The sequence below is a fragment of the Caretta caretta genome, chromosome 3, assembly GCF_965140235.1.
Source record: "Caretta caretta isolate rCarCar2 chromosome 3, rCarCar1.hap1, whole genome shotgun sequence".
Lineage (NCBI taxonomy): Eukaryota > Metazoa > Chordata > Testudines > Cheloniidae > Caretta > Caretta caretta.
In genome coordinates, this window is record NC_134208.1 from 201,770,891 (window position 1) to 201,796,277 (window position 25,387).

Genomic DNA, 25,387 nt, shown 5'->3' on the forward strand with positions numbered 1-25,387 from the left:
GTATAAAGCTGGGCACTTGAATCCATGGTTAGGCACCTAAGTAAAAGTGGTCTGATTTCCCGAAGTGCTCAGCAGCTATAGCTCCCCTTGATTTCACTGGGAGCTGCAAGTGCTCAGCAAGGCAATACCTTTGAATACCAGGCTGCTTTTCCTTAGGTGTCTGATTAGGTGCCTCAGTTTAGGCGTCTGATTAGGTTCGTTTTATTTTCCCTCAAACACTGAGAGAAGAGCTGTACAGTAAAGGATTTTCAAGGGTTACCAATTAAAATGCTACAGCTTTTAATTTTTAACCCTGGAAAGTCCCTTAATTTATGGTGTCACGCTGTCTGGAATGTTTTATGACTGTGCCTCCATCAGGACAGACTGTCAAAAGCAGGGCAGACCCCCCACCCCCACCCCAGGCTGGTGGTATGTTCTATCGTTAGATTTCACTGACACAGTACCAAATGTGAACTCCCAAAGTACTACAGTAGTCTTATAAGCATAGAATCACAGAATATCACGGTTGGAAGGGACCTCAGGAGGTCGTCTAGTCCAACCCCCTGCTCAAAGCAGGACCAGTCCCCAACTAAATCATCCCAGCCAGGACTTAGTCAAGCCCGACCTTAAAAACCTCTAAGGAAGGAGATTCCACCACCTCGAGTCGCAGACTGTTCCCTTAGACACTCCAGTCTATCTTGCCACCCAGACAAGCTGGACTATGTGAAAAATGGTCACTTATACAAAAAAAAAAAAATCACAAAATATTCTGGTTGCACCCAGTCCCAAGAGACCAGTCACTCACCCAGGTCAATTTGCATCCTGGGTCTCACACCAAAAACAATGCTGGTAGCCAATTCTATAGTAAACTCACTAAAGGTTTATTAACTCAGACAAAGGAATGAGCGCTATTGAGATGTTAAAGCAGGTACAAATATATGTACAGGTGAGTCACAGTCTATAATTTCAAGGGGTAGCAGAGATGTAGTAATCTGTCAGTTTCCAAAAAGCCGTTAGGGCTAATCAGAGTAATTCTGGGGATCTCTGTTTTCTCATTTGGTTAATTCTTCCTTGTTAGAATCTAAATAGTCCAGAAATGAAGGGGGGGGGGGGGTGTCTTTCTTCGATGATGGAGCGCAGTTAGAGTCTTTGATCTTGGATCATCACAAACAATAACCACTGGCCTTTAAATGGACAAGAATTAGCACTTTCCTGTTACAGTTCTTTATTTGCATTACACAAGGCTTCTTTCTCATTTGATGGGTTATTTAGTTACAGGGATATAAATAATGTAAATGTTTGCTATTCCATTATAACAGGATACAGATATGTGAACATCCCATTAGTTTTCCTGAAGTTTAAACACGAAATACTCTCTTTTTCATTTAACAGTCACTTTGATCTATACTAATACACAAGTGAATTGGCCTGATTTCCAGCTGTGAGTGTGTCAGTTCTCAGCTGACGCCTAGGTCTTGACCACAGCTGACACTTGGCTTACCAGCATCACACATAGCTCGTTCCTCAGGGTTATACAGGGGAAAATGGCCAAAATATACAAACTTGGGGGCCTACACTGAGACATCTAAGTCCACATTCAGATGCCTAAGTAAAAAGCGGCCTGGTTTTCCAAGGCATTGACTTGCTGAGCGCTTGCAGCTCCCGGGTGCTGAGCACTTCTTCCAAGGGATGAGATCTGTTTTATTGTTGTATAATGGAACACTTTAATGCTCATGACATGGGCTGGGTTGAGAGCCCTGGGAAATTGATTCTGTTTACCTCCAGAACAGAAAGCAGCAGTTGAAGCTCTACCAGAAATATATTGTGACCGTAGGCCGGAGGGATGTGAAAGGCTTGTTCACACTCCATGCTCACCCACTCCTTGGCTCCTCTGCTGATGCTGCCACCCAGAGTTCTAATTAGTGCTCGGACCTATTAGCAGTAAACCGAGGAGGTTTAGCCCAAATTAAATTCGGGCAAGCGGTTTGGTTTTGGGTTTCTGGCCAAACCCCAGGGGACAGAAGAGTTCCCAGCCACGAAGTCTCTTCGATTGCCCCTTTGGTGCTCATTTGTGTTAAGCAAAGTCTAAGCAATGTCATTTATGTTTAAGGGATGTTTTGGTCACCTGTGGCTAACTCAAGCACTATGCTTTTCTTAACCTGTGTATTATATAATTTGTTTAACATTGGCTTTAATAAAATTTTTAAATTTGCAGGATTGGTCTCTTAAACAGGACGGTAGAAAGAGGTATATTTTAGAAGGATCAGTGCACGGTAGGCTCTTTGGAAAAAGTGCCTCCCTGCAAGATTCATTGTCAGCTATGCGTTCCTTAGAACTCTGAAAACATTCCTGCAACCGTGGTGCACTCGATACTCGATGATTCACCGTTCTATGCAGCAGTTACGATTCCCAACCCCATCAGCAACCCCAGGAACTGAACAGCAGTGTTTTGTCTACAGATGATTGCCAGAGAGTTTCCTCTTCAGAGAGGCATTAGTGAGACAATGGTTTGTTAAATGAGTTTACTAAATGAGAATCGGGTCTTGAATCAGTTATCTTACCACTGAGATTGCCTTTAAAGTATAATTAAAAAGGAAAAAGTATGTATTGAAAAAATCTGCAGACACAAATGCATGGCTTTAAAAATATATTCGGGAAAAATAGTCATTACGGCTAATAAGTCTGAAGGGTAGATTTAGTTCACTATTACTTGCAGCTGTTTCATCTGATATGCCATGTACCTCAGATTCATCCCTGGTGTAAATCAAGTGAATTCAGTGATGTTACACCAAGGATGTATTTGGCCCTATGTATTTAACTCCAACTTTACAATGGGATCCGGGAAGGTGGCTCTTCACACATGCATACTGTCTCATTAATTTATCGGATGGGACTGGTGGTCCAAGTAGAAGATATCATGTCTCCAACAGTGGACCGTACCGTCTGCTTTAGAGAAAGGTAGGGCAAGTTTCTTCCTCACCTCCTTCAGTGAGAGGTTGGTTTGTGCCCTTTGGATTTGATCCAAAGCCCACTGAAGTCAAACTTGCCCTGAACCAGGAGGGTTTATAGCCTGTATACATTTTTTTCCTAGCTGATATAGATGTGGATGTTTATATAAACATTTAATCCTTTTTTTAAGCATACTAATTTTTTGGCCTTTATGATACCTTGTGGCAATGAGTTCCAATGATTAATAATGTGTGCTGTACTTTTACCAGCTTTAAATGTGTCACTTTTCAGTTTTACTACATATCCCTTTGTTCTTCAGTCATGAGGGGGTAAATAGGATACCAATCTCTGACATTTTACTAGCTAAGAAGTGTAGGTTTGAGTTAGGTATCTTCTTCTGTGTTGAAGGCTGATGAACAAAAATTATGCTTCTCTGCAATATCCTTGTCCACCTTAGGCATATCCCTTTGTTCCCTGGCTGCCTCAAAGACCCCCCAAGTCTCTTACAGGTTCCCTGCTTTTGGTATACATATTTCTTGTTATTTGTTTATACGTCTTTGGCTATTTGCTCTTCAAATCCCCTCCTCACCCTCCTAACTTCCATTTTACATTTTTACTACCAGAGTTTGTTCCTTTCCCTTGGCTTCACTTGGGCTGGATTTCCATTTTTGAAGGTTACCTGTTTGGCTTTTCCTAATCTCTTGCATCTTGCCATTTAAACATCAGAAACATAAGAACGGCCATGCCAAAGGTCCACCTAGCCCAGTATCCTGTCTTCCGACAGTGGCCAATGCCAGGTGCCCCAGAGGGGATGAACAAAACAGGCAATCATCAAGTGATGATTTAATCTCTTCTGTTTTGTATTACCTTCTTGCTTCCTTTTTAGTTTAGGGGAGCACATACCTCTAGAGACTCTATTGTCCTATGCTACAGAAGCCTCCCTGCGGAGTGTAAGGATTTAAATTTAGTCATGTGTAGGGTCTTTTCTGGATTACCCCTCTTCACCATTTTTTTTAATTCCCCTTTTAAAGATTAAAGTCGCAGTGCTAGTTTATGACACAGCCCCTCCTCTGAGGATGTTGAACTTAATTATAGTGTGGCTACAAGTATGTAATGGAAGTTGGGGTTCCCTCCAAGAACTCTTTCCACTCGTCTTCCCAAGAACTCAGTTTGACTCCAGAATTCGTCACTCAGGTATCTTTATTTAGCATAGAGCAACGGGACCCTGAGTTGATCAGACTCAAATGCGGGATGGGGGGGGTGGGATGCAGGGTACATCATAGCTCCAAAGTTACACAGAAACGCTCTCTCTTTATATACAGTGACACATCTCATTGCGTTTACTATACATCGCATTATACTTTTTAGGCTTGGCTTGGTTACTTGGTACAGAATTGCTGTACCGCATGCTCTGTCCACGCGCTGTCCATGTTTCGACTTCCTCTTTATTTTATCTCTTCATTCCTAACTTATTTTGTCCCTTGTTATCTAGTTCATAGTAAATAATTCCCTGGGTGTTCTTTCTCTTTACTTAGCTGGCTCAGACATTCTGTCTTTTTAGCCTACTGACCTACGTACTTCCCTTATTTAGCACAAATGTCCTGTTTTCATCCTAATAATTCATTTACCTCCCTAATCCTATCTTCTACAAAATAAGGCCTTTCCCCATGTGTTAATCACTCACGTCAGGCCAGGCCTCAGCTACAATGGATCAACTATAATTACTTCTTGAATCAACTCCTGGGTGAGATTTAGGACTCCGCTGAGAGTAGCCTCTCCTCTTTTGTGCTCTAAAAGTAGCTGTTTCGAGGTGCAATTGTAAAAGGTGTCGAGACATTGCTCCCTAAATCATACCCTAGTGAGACATTTGGTCATTTTATATTGCAAGTAGCTGAAGTGGGCCATTATTAGATTTAGTTGCTTCTTTGATCTCCTCCAACTGTCTGAAGATCAGCAGTATAACCCTTCTAACATGTGTATTCTTATGACTTGACCTTACAATAGGATCTGTATGGACAGAAATGCTCTCTCGCTGTAGAAATATCTCATTAGGTTCAGTGGAATCTTTTAGGTACTCCCATACCTCCATGGCCTAATATATCCTTCCTGCTTGGTTGATACTCAGATATTACATTATCCCATCAGTCTTTGTCATTCCACTGTGTTCCAGAAATGCTTCTTAGGCTAAGGTCCTCTTCTATTGTCAGGTTTTCTAGTTCACCTGTTTTTCCTTTAAGCTCCTCCTCTTGGTATACAGTCCTTTATAGATTTTGTGTTTGACCGTATGCCTATTTTTTAATTCCTTTATGTGAAACCTTGTTGGGGTTTTTTTCCGGAATCTACCTGTGTGATCCCATCCATCACTGCCCAACATCGGCTTCCTTTTGTTTTATTGGAATACCTAACAGAAGTCTTTGTCTAACTTGACTGCTCCTCAGCACCTGGCTGGTTTTCCCCAGATCCTGGTTTAAATTATACCTCCCCACCCTACATTTCTTATAGATATTCTGTGCCTGCAGGCTACTTGCTTTTTAGTTAAGGTGGAGCCAATCCTTAAGAATAGGCTCTCCCTTCCTTTTCTCAGTGACTAATGAGGATAACCCCTTCCTTTTTTATGGCATCTTCTCATTCACATATTGAAACCCTGATATTATCCCTGTTCAGCTCATCATGTGTGTGGCAGAGGAAGCATTTCAGTGATCTCTACTGGAGAAGCCCTGGACATTAGTCTCATTCCTAGTAATCTCCATTTATTTTACAGGCCTCCTCTCCTGTACAGCCTGACATCACGGTACTGATATGTAGTATGATCACAAACTCCACCGTTGCCCCGCCCCTGCCCCGAAGCCTGCCCCCTGCCCCACCCCTTCTCCGAGACCCCCACCCCCGCTCATTCCGTCCCCACTTCCTCCGTCACTTCTTCTCCCCCACCCTCACTCACTCACTCATTTTCACCAGGCTGGAGCAGGAGGTTGGGGTGCAGGAGGAGGTGAGGGCTCTGGCTGGGGGTACAGGCCCTGGGGTGGGGCCAGGGATGAGGGGTTTGGGTACAGGAGGTGGCTCCAGGCTGGGGCAGGGGGTTGGGGTGCAGAAGGGGGTGAGGGCTCCAGCTGGGGGTCTGGGCTCTGGGGTGGGGCTAGGAATGAGGAGTTAAGGGTGCAGGAGGGGGCTCCAGGATGGGGGATTGGGCCGAAGGGTTCAGAGTGTGGGAGGGGGCTCTGGGCTTGGGAAGAGAATTGGGGTGCAGGAGGGGTTGAGGGCCCTGGGCCCTCCAGTAAGCATTCAACCCACCACCTTTGGATCTGGCAGGCAAGTCACCAAGCAGTTCTCGGTCACCATATAACTAGCTATCATTATGTCTCGTGATTGAATCTCCTCTCACCACAACCTCTCTGCACCCTCCTGTGGCATCCCCATCTCCTGGTGGGACTAGGTTCATGATCAGTGATCAGGCCATTCTACCTCTGTGGAAAGGGGGGTCCCCTTTTAGGATGTTCGTCCTTATTTTCCACCTTGGTTCCCTCCCATAGGATACCAAATTCTTCAGCTGGTGGTTTGGGGCAGCCATTTCTGAGATGGGCCTTTTCTACAGTGCTCCTGCTGGCTGCTTCTATGAATAATTTAGCGGCACTCCACACGGGTGAAGGGTCTGCCCCTGTATATCATGTTACAGGATCAGGGTCTTAGTTTGCATGTGAATAAGCAGGTGTTTCCTCCTAATACCATATTAACGATCTGTAATTTCTGGTGTTACAAAATACACATTACTGTCATCAACATGAAAGGTAAAATGACTTTAAACACCTTGCGATACCCCCTTTGTAACAACTGAAAGGCCTCAGTGCTGAAATGAGCACGCACACATTTGAGTAGCATTGTGAGGCAGTGAACCAACCCGCACAGCAGCAGACGCGTGTTCCATTACAGTGCAGCGCCTTGATGGATTTCATGTCAGAACCTAATCTGCCCTGTTGACCTGATCTTTAATGAGGCCTGTGCTGAGGTTTTTTTATGGTCTTTTAAAGGGTTTCCTTTGGGAGGCTAATTGAATACCATAATATAAATAGAAGCATTAATGAAATAGTATCTGTTCAATTGTGCAGTGATGGGAAGAACTGTATTACGATGTGGCTAATAATGAGAAGTTAGTTGATTTAATGGCTTTTCCCTGTGTATTTTTGTTACATTTCATTGTATTCCAGAAATGAATGGTTTTGAATGGTATTGTAAGCCAGGTTATCAAATGCTACAAAATGTATCCGCAAGTACACTGAATTTTTCAGGAGTTTTGCTGAACTGATTAATTTTCATTTTAAAATTCTGAAAACCCATCCCATCCTTAAGTTTAAATTTCAAATAATTGACTTATATTTATGCATTGATCTAAATGTGTAAGGTGCTCCCATCACCAGAGTATCTGGGCACCTTGCGCATTAATTAGATTGGCAACAGCAGAGTCCCTAGTGGTCTCTAAGCCTTTGCAGTTTATAGAAAACTTTGCTTGATGGATCAAATGGATCCATTCCTATAATTATTTGTATCTTTACCTTGTATAAAAATCTTCTCTCAGGAAGCTGCTACTTTAAGTATGATGCTGTCTGGTGTTTTTGTGCATGCTACATATTATTGGTTGCGACGACTCAAAAGAGTCATGTTAAAGAAGGTTTCAGAGTAGCAGCCGTGTTAGTCTGTAGCCGTAAAAAGAACAGGAGGACTTGTGGCACCTTAGAGGCTAACAGATTTATTTGAGCATAAGCTTTCATGAGCTACAGCTCACTTCATCAGATGCAATGTAGCTTATGAAAGCTTATGCTCAAATAAATTTGTTAGTCTCTAAGGTGCCACAAGTCCTCCTGTTCTTTTTATGTTAAAGAAGATGTCTCAGTTTCACGTTTCAAAGAGAAATATTTAAGCAGCCTTTTGAGAGCGTGCAAACCCTCCTCCCATTCGAAGCTGCATGAAAAGATGGGCAAGTGTCTTACACAGAATGTTGCAAAACACTGATATAATTTGGCATGTCGAGGTTTCTTTCCCCCACTGAGTAGAGTTCGGCTACAAACTCCTCTCCCGTGCAGCAGGCAACAGTGATAAATTGATGCTGCGGTAGTTTTTTTTTTTTTTCCTTTCTTTTTTCAGCCGTAGCATAAAATGGTCAAATGATGTTCCACTGCAGAATTCAATTTCACAGTTCAGTTGGGTCCTTGATTACGCTGCCAAATTCAGATTAATGTGCACTTAACTAACACGGATCAGGGGACTCCTGGCTGACAGCCAGCAGTAATAGTAGCCACCGAGAGCTGTGTAGAGTTTTATGCCCTGTCCACCCCGGTGCACCGCCAGTGGATTTGATTGATTAAATGAATTCATAGGTATAATTATTTGTAATTGTGCTACATCATGAGCCTCTGTCTCTGCACCCCGCACCCTCCTCAGAGATGTTACACACATTGTCATGGGCTATTTTTGCTATGTTGTAAACAGAGATTCATTTCCAAAAAATTGCTTACATGTATTTTTGCCCATACCTTTTGGGTTTGACTAGAGGTATGGATGAGCAAACATCTTGTCTGAGAATGTAAAAAATTCATTTATTTTACAGAGAAGAAGCTTGAAAACACTTTAAGGCAAAGGAAGTTTTAAGTGGAAATAGGGCATGTGTTAGTTGTTTTTCCATCAAAGGAATAATGCTGACACTTGTGGGGTTTTTTAAAGCCTCCTATTGAGATAATTTCTTCCCAGATTGTCTCTGATTTCAAAGGAAAATTAGGGGTTGTATGACACTGCAGTTAAGTAGTTTGTCATTCTGGAGAATCATTAAAGAAATTAAATTAGTCTCCTTGTTGCTCATTCTGTCTTGCTTGAAGGAAGCCCGCTTTGAAAACGATGAAGACCAAACACCCATTTCAGATAGGTTATAGGCTCACGTAATCACTACGCTCCCCCGCACCCCTTAGTTTGAACTTTCATGGTTTCTGCTTATTGTCTGTTTAATCTATTGTAGCATTTGCCCGTTATAACGATGCTCAGATTATTGGGAAGAACAATAGGTGCAATACCAGTTTTGGGGAATTGTAAGGAAGACCCTGAAGAATTATAGTGTGTGAATCATATAAGCAAGGCATTTGAAATGAATGCACCATTGTCATTTGAGCCATATAACCCTACATTCCTTCTTCGGTGCTGTTGTAGGAAGCTAGGACCAGTGCTGGTGTGCAGTGGTCTATCTACACGGAGCCGTTAGGGAAGTGTCTGCTCCACAATCAGTAGGAAAGGGCAGGTAACTAGAAATGGTGAGAGGTGGGCCATCAGTGGAAGAAATTTTTAAGCTGGTGGCCGGGTCCAGTTTGCCCTGCATGTGACTGGGATCTAGCCAATCGAAATACGTCTATCTATGCTGCCAGCCCCCACTCCCTTCAATAGTGGCAGTCATTTGGCCACATTGTCACATTGCACAGGAGTACAACCAATGCTAGCAGGGCCTTATCACCCAGACCATTGGAGTGAGAACAACTTTCCAGCTAACAGTCAGTCCTGGTTTCATTCTAGGAGTGGTCTGTATCTGTATATCTGTAAATAGTTAATAGTCCAGGTACCAGGAGATTGTGGTCAAGAATATGTAGCATAGCTCCTAGGTTTTACAGGACCTATAAAACTCGTTGTGCATTGCAAATGGCTTCCTCTGTGCATCTCTTTGCCTCCGCTCTTAACAGGTTGTGATGCAGGTAAATTGGTGTTAGCATGGCAGTAAGGATGACAGTGTGGCACAGACATCAGCTGGGTAATGGATGCTGGATGGCAGCTACACACAAGTCTTTCCAGTGCCCCTGAGCACAGTAATTACTGCCAATGCACCCATTGTGTTGTGAACAGATATAGTGCCTGTCAGAACTGTTGCACTGTGCACCGTGTATTGCCATCTAAAGTTTCTGTCACAGTTTCTGCGTGTCCTGTTTGTTCTTTGCACCTCTGCTGACCAGGTGAGGGTCCATACATTGGCTGCCCTGTGTGATGTCTTTATGGTCCCGTCCATTAACGGTGCGCTTTGCAGGATTCAGGAACTAGGGCTTGATTTCCAACCCTGGTGAGCTCTCCTGAGCACTGAAACTGATTGGGAAACAAAGGTAGCTTTACATTCACTTGCTCCTCCTGTTTTACTCTTGTGAAAGCAAAGGGAAAATCAAGCTCAGTATCTCTTTCCAGCTGCTGTAGAGAAAAAAGGGGAAGAGGGTGGCTGGAGAAGGGAGGAGCTAACACAGCAAGAGACTTAAGGAGCTCAATCTGTTTATCTTATCAAAAAGAAGATTGAGAGGTGACTTGTTTGCAGCATATAGGTACAAGGACCAATGGCTGGAAGTTGAAACCAGACAAATTCACATTAGAAATAAGACCCAAATTTTTAACTGTGAGGGCGACTAACCACTGGCCCAAACCACCAAGGGAAGTGGTGAGCCACTAGATCAAGACTTGGATGCCTGGAAGGTATATTCTAATCAAACACAAGTTATTTGGCTCAATATAGGGGTAACTGGGTGAAATTCTTCGGCCCGTGATACTCAGGAGATCCAACTAGATGATCTAAAGGTCCTAAAATCTACATTTTTATTGTGATCAGAATGCACCAAACGGGTAATTTAAAAAAAAAAAAATCTCTATTCTCAGCAAGAGGGTACCAGAGTGTCACTTTAAAAGGAACACATATTTAGGTCATAGAGGACACTTCCCCTCAAAATTATACCATCTGTACAGGAAGTCATGATACTGGGTATAAACAGATTGTTTCTGTTCCACTAGTCCTAAAGACTATAATAAATAAAGCAATAGGGATTTTTTTACTTATTGCCTCGGCAGTCTATGGACCATCAGTGATCCTTGGAGTTCCTCCTGGTGGTCCAGAGAGTGAAACATGCTGAGAACCAAGCAGGGGGTGAGGAATGGGAGTGTCAAGTGGGTCTGTGATTAGAGCTTTCTTTTACTAAATGTGCACAAAAAGAGAAAGTTGGAAAACCAAGTAGGGATCTCAGAAATTAGAAATCACGGTGGAGGTGGCCACGCTATGGTATTGAGGAATTGAGGTCTGACTTCATTGATAACATAAGGTTTAGAATGCTCATAATACCTGCAATTATTTTCAGCCATTGATCAATGCTGAATACAACATGTTAACTTTGCCTTGTTTTAATTTTTGCAGGTGGATTACGATCGAGCACAGATGGTAGTTAGCCCACCACTATCTGGATCAGATACCTACCCTAGAGGCCCAACAAAGCTACCTCAAAGTCAAAGCAAAGTTAGCTATTCAGGTAGTAGCTTCCAGTATCCTTCAGTCTATCACAAAGCTTCTCATTATCACCAGCCTGCCCTCCAGTCAAGCTCTCCTTATATTTCCACGGCTTCTTACCCAAGCTCCCCAAGTATCACGTCAGGTGCTTATCCCCCACCTAGCTGGGGTTCATCCTCCGATCAGCAGCCCTCCAGGGTGTCACATGAACAGTTCAGAGCTGCCCTTCAGCTTGTTGTCAGTCCCGGCGACCCCAGGGAATATTTGGACAACTTTATCAAAATAGGAGAAGGCTCCACGGGGATCGTTTGCATTGCCACTGAGAAGCACACTGGAAAGCAAGTCGCAGTGAAGAAAATGGATCTCAGGAAACAGCAGAGAAGAGAATTACTCTTCAATGAGGTAAGCCATTTTGGACGAGGGGACAATTTTGCAGGTTACTGATCACAGAGAGGAACAAAACGGAAATCCCCTCAGTGCCCAGTGGATAAGGCTTTAGCCTCCTAAAGTGGGGGTGGTGAGTTCAGTTGTAACTTCCTGAGTCACAGTCTCCATTTTGGGTGGCCCCTTACTATGGGCAGGTGATAAACCGACCATCAAGCCGAATATTTGTCACTTTTGTAAACAAATCTAAAACTTCATTTTATTTTCTATTCTGCCATTCCTTTAAATATCTCACTATGGGCTTAGTCATAGCTTTGCTGGGAGCCCAGCATTGTTGCCCTGAAGCTGGAGATGCTCTGAGTCAGTCGCCTGGTTCCCCGCTGCTCTGGGAAGGGAGGTCGGGTCTGTAATCTGTCCCAGCATATGTTCCTTGGCACCCCAATGCAGCCAAGGCTTTGCCCATTCCCTGCCTTATTGTGCCCACTCCTGCTCAGCAGCAAGGTTAGGGTGGCTCTTCACTGTTACCTGGGGTGTGGGTAGCAGTGCAGGGGCAAAAGGGAATGAATGCCTTATGACCCCAATTGCTGCTTTAGCTGGGTCACAAATGAGCTGTATATTATTAGGGTGTTTTTAACTCTCTGCATGTTGACTTTGGTGGCACCATGAAGAAGGCTTTGCTTGACTGATTTGATACAATCTCTGTTGTACTAAAAGGACAAGCAACAAGCAAAAAAAGAAAGAACCATTCCTGTTTTTATATTCAAAAGAAAGCTGTTATCCACCAAATATGATTTAGAAAGGATACTTCCTCCATCTTTCAGAAATGATTTACAGGAAAACATGTAAATATATTTGTTAGAAAAACATTTTGTGGTGTAATTAGGCACAAGGATTTAGCAAGGGTGTTAACACCATAACATTTCTTGAGTGCAGAGGTAAAAGAAGAATGGTTCAGAGTCAAAACGTTTCCAGTAACTCATGCACTCTTTGTCTTTTGCTTAGGTTGTAATAATGAGGGATTACCATCATGAAAATGTGGTTGACATGTACAACAGCTATCTTGTGAATGATGAGCTCTGGGTTGTTATGGAGTTTCTGGAAGGTGGTGCTTTGACGGACATAGTGACGCATACAAGGTATGTTTGGTTAGCATCATCTGTACACTGTTTTAGTGTTGAAGGCACCTATTCTTTCAAAGGTGCAGTAAATCCTGTGCTTCTACTAGGGCAAGAAGGAATATCTGGCTTTGTCTTGCTCATGCTTACTGCCACTGTCAGTTTATAGAAAGGGGGGAAGCGTTAGCAAAAGTGGGACTGAGTGCAATCCATGCCTGCTTTGTCCCAGCTTAAGCACTCAGTGAGTCAGTGGAAACTGATGAGTGATTTAAACATGGTTTGGTATTTTCAGCATCTGTCTAAAAGCGGACAGGTCTGTAATGTAATAAATTCATACTCCTGACAAAATGCAAAAACTCTGAGAACTTTACTATGCATTTAATCTAAAAAAAACCAAAAACCTGTTTCTGTCAAAGGAGTCTAGAAGCCAGTTAAAATAACTGAAAATGCCCAGCTCTGCTCAGTATGCAACAGGTCCATTTTTCTACCTTTATACTGATCAACTCTCTTTAAGGGTGAATGGAAAGTCCTTTTTGATCTGCTAAGGTTGGGGTTCTGTGTTTCTCATACAATAACTGTGTAGCTAATACCTAAAAGAACACAGGGAACTCCATAGGAATGAGGGGTGTCTCACCAACCATTCCAAGGGAAATACGGAAATGTTAACTTGGGTCTTAGCAGAAAGGTGATGGAGAGAATGATTTGCAACACTTACTAATATAAATGTATATATTCTGTTAGAGTGAAATCCCGCCCAGTCCCCTTCTCTCTTGTTTTTTCTTCCCCCTCTCTCCCCGCTGTTTTTTCTTGTCCCCATCCAAATCCAGAACTTTGAGGCTGAATTGCCACTTCTGTGAAGAAAGCCTGACTCCACTGAAGTCCATGACAAAACTCCCCTGGACTTCAGCTGGGCCAGAATGTCACCTCAGAGCCAGAGCTATATTAGGGAGGGGAGGTGGTGTCAGTATACCACATGAATGATGTTGGCTGGAGCCATTATGCCTGCATGACACAGGAGTAAGCAAAACACCTCCAGAGGTGCTGGACAACAGCATACTATTGGCAGCCACTGTTACCTCGTTGCAAAAGTTTACGGTGAGCTCCTCCCAGGGCTGGCCTTCCTCCCCTGGCCTCCCTGCAGACTTGCTCTACATGTCCATCGACAGAAGATGTCCTTTCCCCCTTCACTTTGCATTGTAGAGTGCAGGCTGTTGTTTTATGGCTACCTCCTTCATGAGACCCCTGAGAAGAAAAGAGCCTCCTGAGCCCTCTGATCCACAAAGCACCTGTGTTGGCACCAGCCATATTTTGGCCCTTCAGCCAGAGGCGATAACTCTGCTCATTCAACTATTGTGGAGAAAGGGACGTAGGATCAGAGCAGTCTTCCATCCAGCCCAGTATCCTGTCTCTAGTAGTATTCTTTACTAGCTGTATCTGAGCAAGATGCGGTAAACCCTGCTGTAGGCAGCTACAGGTTAAGAGAAAACTAAACCAGTGGCAACGTAAGTTCTTACTGTTAGGAATTCTTTCTCTGGTATAGCTAAAGTGGTACAATACCCCCTAGTGTATAAATGTGCTGGTGTAGCTATTCCCATTCAGAAAGGAAAATAAGATATACTGGGGTAAGAACCTTCATGCCTCTATAACTGCACCAACTTCAGGGGTTGGACTGGTATGCTTATTTCAGTTACAAAAATAGCACACCCCCTAATCAACATAATTAAACAGGTACCAAAGGTTACATGGAGCTCCTGACTTTATGCCTGTCTTCCAGCTTGCCTTCTGAATGGACAGATTTGATTTTGTGTAACATATTCCCTCTGTTTGCCACCCACCTTTTTTCCAGCATGCAGGAAGAAGGTAAGCAGGAGAAAAGTGTTTTACATTTAACCAGCAAAATGCCTTTCTCCTTGAATCGAAACCACACAACTAGCACATCTATGTGGAGGAAATTTAGCTATACACAAAGAAGAGGACTCCCAGTTTAACAACGAATAGCAATTCAGTCACAAAAGTTATCTAACAATTTAATAACATGTTCAGGTCACGGCTAAATAGGTATTGTAAAATAGATACTTATTTTTTAAGTGTTGCCTCAACTGATATGCAAAAAAATCTCGGCCATTGTAAGTCATTTGTTAACTACGCTGCCCGCCCCAAAACCACTCTGCCAAATACCTTTGACAGGAATTTAATGGCAAACAGATGTTTACAGAAAATGGCTACTTAAGAGCCGTCATCGTTTTTTGCAACCACAAGAGTCATTCCTTAATCTTTTTTACTTTTTCTGACCTTCCCTCAACAATTTTGCTGAAAGGTTGTAACATTTCCATAGCAGCGTGAAAGCAGAAGTCTCCTTGGTGTAATAGAGGGAGCTTTGGCCAGCAAGACAGGAATCATGCTCTTTACTGGCTCTTCTAAAGCGTAAGACGCGTGGTGAGTCACAGCTGAACTATGGATTGTTTCTACATCTCTCATTGAACACCTGCCACGGGATGTTCTGTGGACGAAGGCTGATGTGAAAGAGCAACTGATAGAATGGCTTACAGTTCACGAACTCCGTTCAATGTCATCATTATAATGATGGTATAGCAATGTGACAGGCTTCTTTTCCAATGCATATGTTTTTGTAAATGATGACTGGATAAGTGTCTTATCATATGATTTATGAGGCCCTTCTTGAAATATCGTTTTAAATGTTTATTTGTAATGTATATCAGAGCAATGGAAATAACCCCTACATAATTGCACACAGGATGGGAATCCACAGATTTGCTCTGAAATCCAAGAATCATTTCCCTTGCTCATTCTCTTTCATGATTCCATCCCAGTAGTGATTTGTCCTTCTTGGCAACTATTGGACTTACTGCATATGAAAGAACTTCAGTTTCTTCAGAATAGGAAATTGACTAACTAAATACATTACATTGCGCTATACATTACATGTATTTAATGCCGCACACCTACTTTGTTTTCAAAATTTTTCCTCATGCTTAAATTTCCAAAAAGTATACCTGCCCCATTTTTTAAAGAAACAAAAGTGCAGTGCTGCTCTGGTAAGTGACTATCAAAGTGGCATCAAACCATTCCCTGTTTGTCATTTGTCAGTGATTTGCAGATAAAATTTACTTTATTTACAAGTAAGACGGCTCCCAGCCCTGCTAACTCAACATGTGATCTGAGAGTCAAACTATTTCCTTCTCACACATTATCACCAGTAACAAGTGACCTGTTGGTAAAATTAGGCCCTCAGTTACACCTGTGCAGCCCCATTGTCTTCATACCCACTAGGATGACCTCTGTAGCATCACCGCCATAAATGAATTTGCACAGATGTAACTGATTGGAACTTAGTAAAAGTTGAGAGTGCCCAGAAAAGAAGACAAGCCAGTTGACTTTCTTCTCTGTGTTGACTCTGCAAGACTAAGAGTTGCAAAAAAAGATAAAATTTTACTTCTGTTATTGAAGTCCAGCGAGATGACTTGGACACTGCGCAGGGAGCTGTCTGTTCAGCAAGGAGGTGTCATTTTTGCACCGTCACTTTTCAGAACAGAAGCACACTTTAAAGGCAGAATGAAGGCTCTGCGTCTCGAGATTATTTCCACATCTCAGTGTTTTATTTGTTGCAAGGCAGGGGTTCCTGGTCATTTGGGACTGGTGGTGCTTAGCCCCACCGATATCATCCCACTCTCAGTCAGACTGTATACACTGTCTGTCATGTAGTTACCGTTCTTCAGAGTGAAATACCACCTGCTGTCACGAGTGGTGCTGGAGCGTCTTTAGGCAGCTGTGGCTGCAGTACCATCTACTGCCGTTGGGGTCACCTGGGAGGGCTGAAACTCCTCCAGCTTTCAGAGGTCCTAGCAGCTCCAGGACATCTGGGGCAGAGTTAAGGTTGTTGTGCGTGATCTGTAGTGTTGAGTAGTTGAGTTGGTAAGGTGCAGGCCTGTGATTTGAGGAGCAGTGGGTATGTACTGTTGGGTAGTTTAACTTTTCATCTCTGTGCTGTTGTGATTTTTGTGTCATGTAGAGCAACCTGAACTGTTTCACAACAAAGTTATTAGTCTGTGAACATGAAAACAAAGTTTCTGATCCAGTGACAGTTAACTACATAGAGTCCTGTGCAGCGGGGGACCAACACGGAGTGACCAGTGGCTCTTGAGGGAGAGGATATGAGATTGTTCTTCAGGTCTCCTAACCCCTCCTCCTCTCCAAGAGTGACATCATCATTTAGGAGCTGACCCAGAGGAAAAAACTTCCAACCCATGCCACCATGTCACATTGGCTGGAGCTCCCTGGAAAGAGTTCAGTGTGATTTTTCTATTGTAATTCTGGTGAGCCTAGTTTCTATATATGGCTGTCTAGTGGACAGAGTCTGTGACTTTGACCTTGGCAAGGACAGAGAGCAATAAACAGTCCTGAGAGGGAAGGACATCTTAGAATGAGAAGCAGATGGGGCGGCAAATTTGGGCTTGATCAGTTCCTTTGAGAGACTTGGCTGCTGTCTATCACTACTGCATATTGACTTGAATGGGGCTGTGCCAGCTTACATCAGCAAAGGTGCTGGCCCATGTCCTTATCTGTTTCTTCCGTAGTTTATTCTTCCTCTCTTTTTACATGTGTCCTCACGCCTTGCCTTCTTGCCTTTAGAATGAATGAAGAGCAGATAGCTACAGTTTGTCTGTCTGTACTGAGAGCGCTGTCCTACCTGCACAATCAAGGGGTTATTCACCGCGATATAAAAAGTGACTCTATACTTCTCACGAGCGATGGAAGGGTGAGCGTTTAACATTTTCACTCCTACTGTATCTTTAACTGTGACAATCCGAATGATCAATGTAACTATCCTGTAACCAAATTAATGAAAACCCTATGGAGGGTTGCAGACATCAGCTGTTGAAAGCATGATATACTAATCTTGGCTTCACCTGCTATAGAAGGTCCATGCCTCACAGCTCTTCCCACAAACGAATGCAGGAATTGCCAGAGCATATCAGAACAATAGTCCTTCTAGTCCAGGATCCTGTCTCCAACAGTAGCCAATACTAGACTGAGACAATGTAAGTCACTGCAGCCTATAAAGGGTTAATAGATTTCTTCCCATCATGTGGCTTCTCAGGGGTGGAATCCATATGACAGAGGAAGCTGGGTGAAAGGCCTCACTTGAGAAGAGGGTGTCCTCTTTCTCCTGACTGGCTGAGGCAGGGAAAGCCGTGGAGGAGTGTTACCAGCATTTTTAGTTGACTTATTTTGTTTGTGACCATTATTTATGAACAATAAACAAAGCCCAGAGGAAATGGCCATAAAAAGGACTTGGACATAGAATCTGACTCCCTTCCCTGGTGGGTGAAACAACCCACTAGCTTACACAGATGTTTTAGAGGAACATATAAAATCTCTGTTGTGTAGCACTGAGCCATGACAGAGTACTATTGTGCACTAGTAGCCTGCTGATGCACATGCTGGAGTAGCATGTGGCTGTTAGCGTATGGATCATTCATTTTATATTTCACTTTTATTTTTATACAACCTTCTTAAAAAACAGTCGCGTGCAGCATTATAGAGGTACCCTTCCACTACCAAAAATAGTTCCTAGTGAAAGGTGTAGGTGAAATTATATGTTTATTTGCAATATATGATTCAGGCACTTGATGTCTGTGTGGGATATAGAGAGTAAACATGGAAGACAAAGCTGGAACTCAAACTCTGTGGAAGCCAGATTGAATGTGTCAGTAGCTAGTACTCTAGTTCTTTTCTTTAATAAACACCTCACAGAAAAGGTGGCCTGGGATTTGATACACAATTGTGACAGAAAAGGATAGCCAAATACAACTGTGTACAGCATTGTTTCAGAAACCGGGTTAGGGGAGCTGAACACAGTTCATTCTGAGCTGCACTTGCAGTTAACCCACTGGTTCAGCTATACCTGTGACTGACACCCACTGTCAACAACAGCTAACTTTGCTAGTCTAGACAAGGCCTGTGACAGGGATCACTGGGCCCAGAGAAGGACTTAGTGCTGTTCTGTGAAGCAGTAACCAAACCGTTTTTCAGCTGTACTAGGGTCAATTTGGAGGTGGCAATGTGCCACACAGAATGGCTGCTGCCTGCCCCTTCCCTTACCTAACTGGCTACCCCCTTTCTACTCTTTTCCATGCAGCCGGACTGACATGCCATTTGGTGGAAGGGGTAGCTGTGGGAGTGGGGACATTCCTCGCAACCCTTTTTCCCCCTCACATGGCTCCTCCACATCACTGTTACACAATATCTGTGGCTTTCATTTATTAACCATGCCTCCGGGAGGGAACTATTCAGTCCACATATAAAATATTAAGGATTCTTTAGGATAAAATGTAAGGTATTGGTATTATACTGGGATACTGACACAGAGATTATCCTGTGCTACAAATTCCAGGCAGAGCAATATATCAGACTTATTCTTTGTATTACAGGAGTGCTTAAGGGCTTCATGCAGCAAAATGCATCCACATTGTGCTAAGTGCTGCACATAATAAGAGTCCCTGCCCCACAGACCATACAGTCTAAATAGACAAGACAGACAAAGGGTGGAGCAAAGGGAGAATTGTTATCTACATTTTTCAGATGCCCAAAGTCGTACAGGAAGCCTGTGGCAGAACAGGGACTTGAACCTGAGTCTTTGGAGTCCAAAGGTGAACTCCTGGCCCCATTGAAAGCAATAGCAGAACTCCCATTGACTTCAGTGGAGCCAGGATTTCACCCTTAAGGCTTGTCTACACTACCTGCCGGATCAGCGCGCAGCGATCGATCCAGCAGGGGTCAATTTATCGCGTCTAGTCTAGATGCGATAAATCAACCTCTGAGTGCTCTCCCATCAACTCTGGTACTCCACCAGAATGAGAAGCACAAGCGGAGTCAACGGGAGAGTGTCAGCTGTCAACTTTCCGCAGTGAAGACACCACGGTAAGTAGATCTAAGTATGTCAACTTCAGCTACGCTATTCACGTAGCTGAAGTTGTGTATCTTAGATCGACCCCGCGTATTAGTGTCAACAAGCCCTCAGTCTGGCACTTTAATTACAAGAGCATTCCTCCTGATTTGGTTCCTTTTATTGTCTTCACCCACCAAGAGGGTATATTCTTCCCTTTGTAGGTATAGGTCACTCCCATTAGAATTAAATGGGAAGAAAATTCCATACATGTGAAAGTTGTTCAGTCTTGTCTCTAGTAGTGTTGCTGAAATACCATCTGATCTGCTTCCAGGGTCTGCACACAATGCCTCATTATGCTCATTACTCTAGTACTTATTATCTGCAATGCAGATTTCTTCATGGCTATGTTGTGCAATTATCTTTTTTTAGAAAATCGTCTTTTTTGTATGTACTCAAATGAGCAATAGATATGCAAAAACTGTTACACTCCCACAAAAGAGCTTCCAAACTATGCACTATTTCATCTCTTCTCCTTGCTGTAAACTGAAAAATATGTTTAGCTTGGACAACTTGGATATTATTTGCTTTGTTTTGTAAATACCCTATAATTATTTCTACAGTCTGATTTTATAAAAAACAACTGCCCTCACGAAAAAATAGCATCTCCATTGAAGCCAAAATAAAACAAATCAGCACTGATAATAAGATGCTGGTCTGCACAATGCATCAATTTATTGAGCTTCCTCTTTAACTCTTCAGAGAGCTGTTCAGGTTCATTCCTTAACCACAAACTGCAGACCGACATGGTAGGCGAGTGGCAGACACCCCCGATTTGGTCGCCTTAATGTACCCTCTCTGCACACATCGTACGTCATTTGACAGTGGATTATGTCGACTTTAAGAGGAGCTATGATGTGGAGCTGTCAAATGGTGCCATTATCATAGACACGGGGATAAACAGTGATACCATCAACCCGTTAAACTGACCATTTTGAAATATTTGCATTCAGTTTTATGACTCTTAAGTATTATCTCAAGACATAAAAATGGATTCTGTTGTGAGCTCAAAGCATCACAACAACAATCTAAAACAAAACCTAATATTAAATTCATACAGGTATCATTGAAACGGATTAGCACTGATGACATTTCTAGTCCACATCATCATCATCCTGTTCATCATTATGATCTGACGAGAGTCCATGGGTTACCATAGTCTTCATTGCCTTGGCATGTACACAGTTGCATGCAGGGAAGTTGTTCTGACTACAGACGCATTTGATTGTGCAGCGATCCCTATTGATACAGGCACAAATAAGGTTTTGTGGAAACACAGTTGCCATAGGGCCCTTGAAGAATACAGTAAGTAGTTCATCATCCACATTTTTCCATCCATGTTGGTGATCCAATATCTGGTTTCCCTATGTGCGAAGATATCCTGATTTTTGTTTGCCAGGATGCTCTTTTGACCTGCTCTTCAACACTGTCCTGACACAGTGAGATTTTGGCTGGTGGCTTATCCTTCCTGATTGCTAGATTGAGGCAAAAGCAATTCAGGTCTCTGTGATCTCCTTTTCTTTCTCACTGTGGTCATACAGCATTGCTACCAACTTCCTTGCTGGAGAAATTGCGGCTTGTCTGTCACTCTGGCCCAGTTTGGCATGATCTCTGAAGCGGTTAAGCTCCCTTTATTTTGACAACATTAAACCCAGAGTTTTTCCCAGAGCCAAATAAGGTTGACACAGAGTCACATCCTGTTAATGTGCATACAGCAGGAAGTATGTTGCAGACGTCAGGAGTGAGTGCATCACAAATTGCATGCACAGACATGAAGCATCGCCTGTCAGCTGTGCTAGTAATGTCTGTGTCAGTCCACATGTTATCGATATGTTCCATATTTGGAAAGTTGTGAACAGCCAGGATCAAAACATCTGTATCAGGCGACCTAACTACTATCGTTCTTTGACACCAAGAGATCCAGAAGCTGTATTGGCACATAGAGCACATATAAGTGACTTTTCTTTCCCACGCTTCAGTGATATTTGTTATGATGCTGGACTGTCTGCAGACTGTTCTTGAAATACCACTCTAGCCACTGAATGAAATAATTCCTTTCCATCAGTGGCCTCTTGCACTGATGTCTGTACTATTATCCTCTTCATGGAAGAGATTTCCACCAGCATGAAGTTGTACACAGCCATTCGGAATGTACACACCTCCCTGGAGTCTTTCGACTTCCGTTTTTGCAACACTAGTGATGAACTACCTCCGCTCATCATAGCTGATGCAGAGTCTATGAAGGTGTAGAGTATGTCAATTAAACGGGGAGACCCAAACTCATAGTGTCGCTGTGCAGAAAGGCTTATGTGCAGTGGTGTAATAATTTTGGAATTGTTACATACTCTGCAATTGAGAGGCACCTTCCTTGAATGTCTTCTGAAGGATGATACTCATTGCTGACTGAATTATGTGCCTCCTTATCTATCAGCCAAAGGACAAACTACTGCACCAGTAAAGGCACCAAAGTAGCTGACATCTGTAAACTGCAGTCACGTGGCTTTAGATAACATTCAGAGGTTTTCATTGTGGCTATTTCAGATCAAAGGATTGAAGTAGCATTAAGCTGTTCATTAGGCTCGCTCTCCAGATGAATATACTCAAAACTTAAATTCCTGCTTCAGATTACTAGCAGCTTGGATAGCATCCACTAATGTTATTGTGCTGTGTAGAACATGGTAGACTAGACTTGTCCATGCTGTGCATGGAATAAAATTGCAGAACCAAAGTGCTTTTTCTAACCTTGCCTGTAATTCACTAATGGAATAGCTTTCTACATCTGAGGGAAGTAGGGCTTTATATCTTTGTAGCAGCGTGGATAGGAGAAGGTTCTTCTTTTTGTACATAAAAACATTGAAGAGATAGAAGATCAGCTGATAAAATGCAATGTCATAAGGTGACTATTGTTGCACTGTAACTAGATGGATTTGCTTTAAGTTTTGTTTTAGTCAAGTAGGAAGAAAGGCATGTTGAGTGGTAAACGGCATCCTTAGCAATCAAATCTTAGCAATCTACACAACGTGTCATCATCTCCTCTTTGAAGTGCTACCTCCCTTAGATTGGTTGCTGTCACAAGTGTTTCTATTTTATGAAGTTTCTTGTCTTTCTCATGTGTGTGTTCTCAATCAAACAATGCAACAGGATCAGTCACTGAAGGACGTGCTTGCTCTGGTGGCTATAGAAGCAGGTGAACATGATGCTCTCTGATCAGATTAAGAATCTGTCTTTTTTCCTGGGTTCAATACAGCTCTGACATGTGCCAAATTTGACTTGCTGATGTATTTATGAAAGCAACCCATGTGATAGAAAACTCATCCAGTAGCCATTGCTACAGACTTCTGCTGCCCGCATCACAGAATTCTGTCCAGCACCAGTGGCTTTTGGTAGTTTTGCATTCTTTTGATTTGCTGGGCAAATAACACTTTTCAAAGTTGGTGGACAGTTTTTCTCTTTGATGTAAGATTTAGAGGACTTGTATCCTCCATGTCTTCATATATTGTAACTTCCCTGTAGAGATAGAACTTGCAACGTATGTTGTTAGCATTATCACCACCACTACCACCATTTTGTATAAGTATACAGACTTGTGCTAATTTAGATGTAAATGAGATCTGTATGTTAGTATCAAATTGCCATTTTGGTTCAGTGAGCACTTTGACTGAAGCCCAGTAAGAAGTTGTGTATTGTCATCTCTAACACTAATCCTGTGCAAAAGTGTTACCGAATTAAACCCTCAGTGTGAGACTGATCTGGTCATCAAATTTCAATGGAAAAATATAGACAATTATTATAATCACTTGTGAGGTACTTTGACAATTAAGAATATGCAATGTCAAAGCATTTCGTGTTAATATATTGCAAAATGTTGATATTTGCCATTTTTGCCACATCATTTAAAAAAAAATACAGGTCCTACAAAACCAATTCAGATCTTTTAATATCTTGTCATTTAGTAGCTTTGACTCATAAACACAACATTATGGGGTAGAAATTAATTTAAACTGTAAAAAGTCAGAGTCATGCTACTGTGTTTCTGGTACTGCAATAAATGACAGTTTCTCTTTTTGGGTAGTATTGTTTCACCTTGCCTGCGAGCTTACGGTACCACTTGATAGCTCCACCTAAACAAAGATAAAATCAGCTTTTCAAATTACATATGGTGTGGGTATGTGTAGGGTGGGTACATTAAACTCCTTTTTTGGAGAATTGCCACATGCCTACAGTGAACTCTAATAGACTAATGTGCAAAGTTTTCCATCTCTGACATGCAAGGCAAAAGGTGAGTCCAGGAAATGCAATTACCCTGTACTGTGGGTAGCAGTAGACATTATCTGAATGCAGAACAGCTTCCGATAAAATTGGGTTCTACCATCAATAAATGAAAACAACCCGCATATTTAGCTTTACGGACTCAATCTTACTAACAGGAGTATTGAGTAAACAGTTTTATTTTCATGGAAGCAGCATCTCTTATAAACAGAGGCAATATAAATCCAAGTATTTAATACTGTACAGCACATGTATGCACAGACACACACAAATGTGCACATTTTATCTCTTCATAAATTTTCAGCCATGCATTTTTGAAAACAGACCATTACTGCTAAATGTTGTATAAACAGAAACTGATTTGCAGATGGGTCAAATATAGGGCAGCAATTTGAGACCTTCACTAGAAAAAAGCCCCTGGAGTGCAGAGGGTAATCAGAAGACTTTATAGCCTTAAGCCCTCTTAGAACATCCCTGCCGATGAGGCTGAGGGTGTAGTCAAAGAAGGCAAATTTGGACATAGCCAGAGGGCAGAACATAGCCACAGGACCCCCCAATTCAGCCACGAAACTTCCCATCTGCAGGAGTGGAGGAAAGCAGTGAATGAATGCCAGTGTAGCCATATTTGAGCTGTCATCCCACCTTTCCTCCTGGCTCAACCAGTGAACGACAACATGCTGTTAGAGTCAGGTAAGCAGTTAAGGAGCCAGAGTTCCCAGGGAGAGGGAGAATGGGGCGTGTCAAGGACATTTTCTTACATGGTACATTCTCCAGCCAGGCTTTTGGAGAGGATTTCCAACCAAGTACCCCTCAGAGCTCAAGTGGAGAGATTCCTGCAGGTGTTTGGTAGCGTGATGATGCCACTTACGTTCATGTAGACCTATTTTGGCCTAGATTTCAGTGAGTTTCCTCCTTTCCACACGCATGCTTAGGTGAGATGACTTCTCCCATAGAGGTTATTTATCCATTTGTGACATTCCCCTGGTGTTATCTGGACTGGTGATCTGCTAAGTCACTCCAATCATTGACTCCTGGGGTGTTCACGCACAGCCTCTAGCATGTAAGCTGCTCCTTGGATTGTGCAACCGAATGACACCCTAATATCTCCAGTCCCAGTCACAACCGTAGCAACCTCCGTCTTGCAGTGTCCAGTTATGCCCGCTGGATGCTGCAAGCTTATATGAGTTCATCAGTTTAGCAAAGAAATTAATATGTACCAGGCTTGTTATCCCAAGGGGAGTCTCTGACATGCTTCAAACCAAACGCACTGCTTCAGGTAGAATAAACAAACAGATTTATTAACTACAAAGATAGATTTTAAGTGATTATAAGTCAAAGCACAAGAAGTCAGATTTGGTCAAATGAAATAAAAGCAAAACGCATTCTAAGCTGATCTTAACACTTTCAGTGCCCTTACAAACTTAGATGCTTGTCACCACAAGCTGG

The 25,387-nt window shown here is 42.6% G+C and overlaps 1 protein-coding gene across 7 annotated transcripts in view; it reads left to right on the forward strand.

Annotated features, from left to right (window-relative positions):
* The window catches only part of PAK5 (p21 (RAC1) activated kinase 5), a 210,322-nt gene that overhangs the window by 175,191 nt on the left and 9,744 nt on the right, over positions 1-25,387 (forward strand). For all 7 annotated transcript variants that reach the window (XM_075127251.1, XM_048842569.2, XM_048842568.2 and 4 more), the window contains 3 exons: positions 11,117-11,608; positions 12,593-12,726; positions 17,356-17,482. In XM_075127251.1, coding sequence (XP_074983352.1) covers positions 11,117-11,608; positions 12,593-12,726; positions 17,356-17,482 — 753 coding nt within the window. The remainder of the gene's footprint in view (positions 1-11,116; positions 11,609-12,592; positions 12,727-17,355; positions 17,483-25,387) is intronic.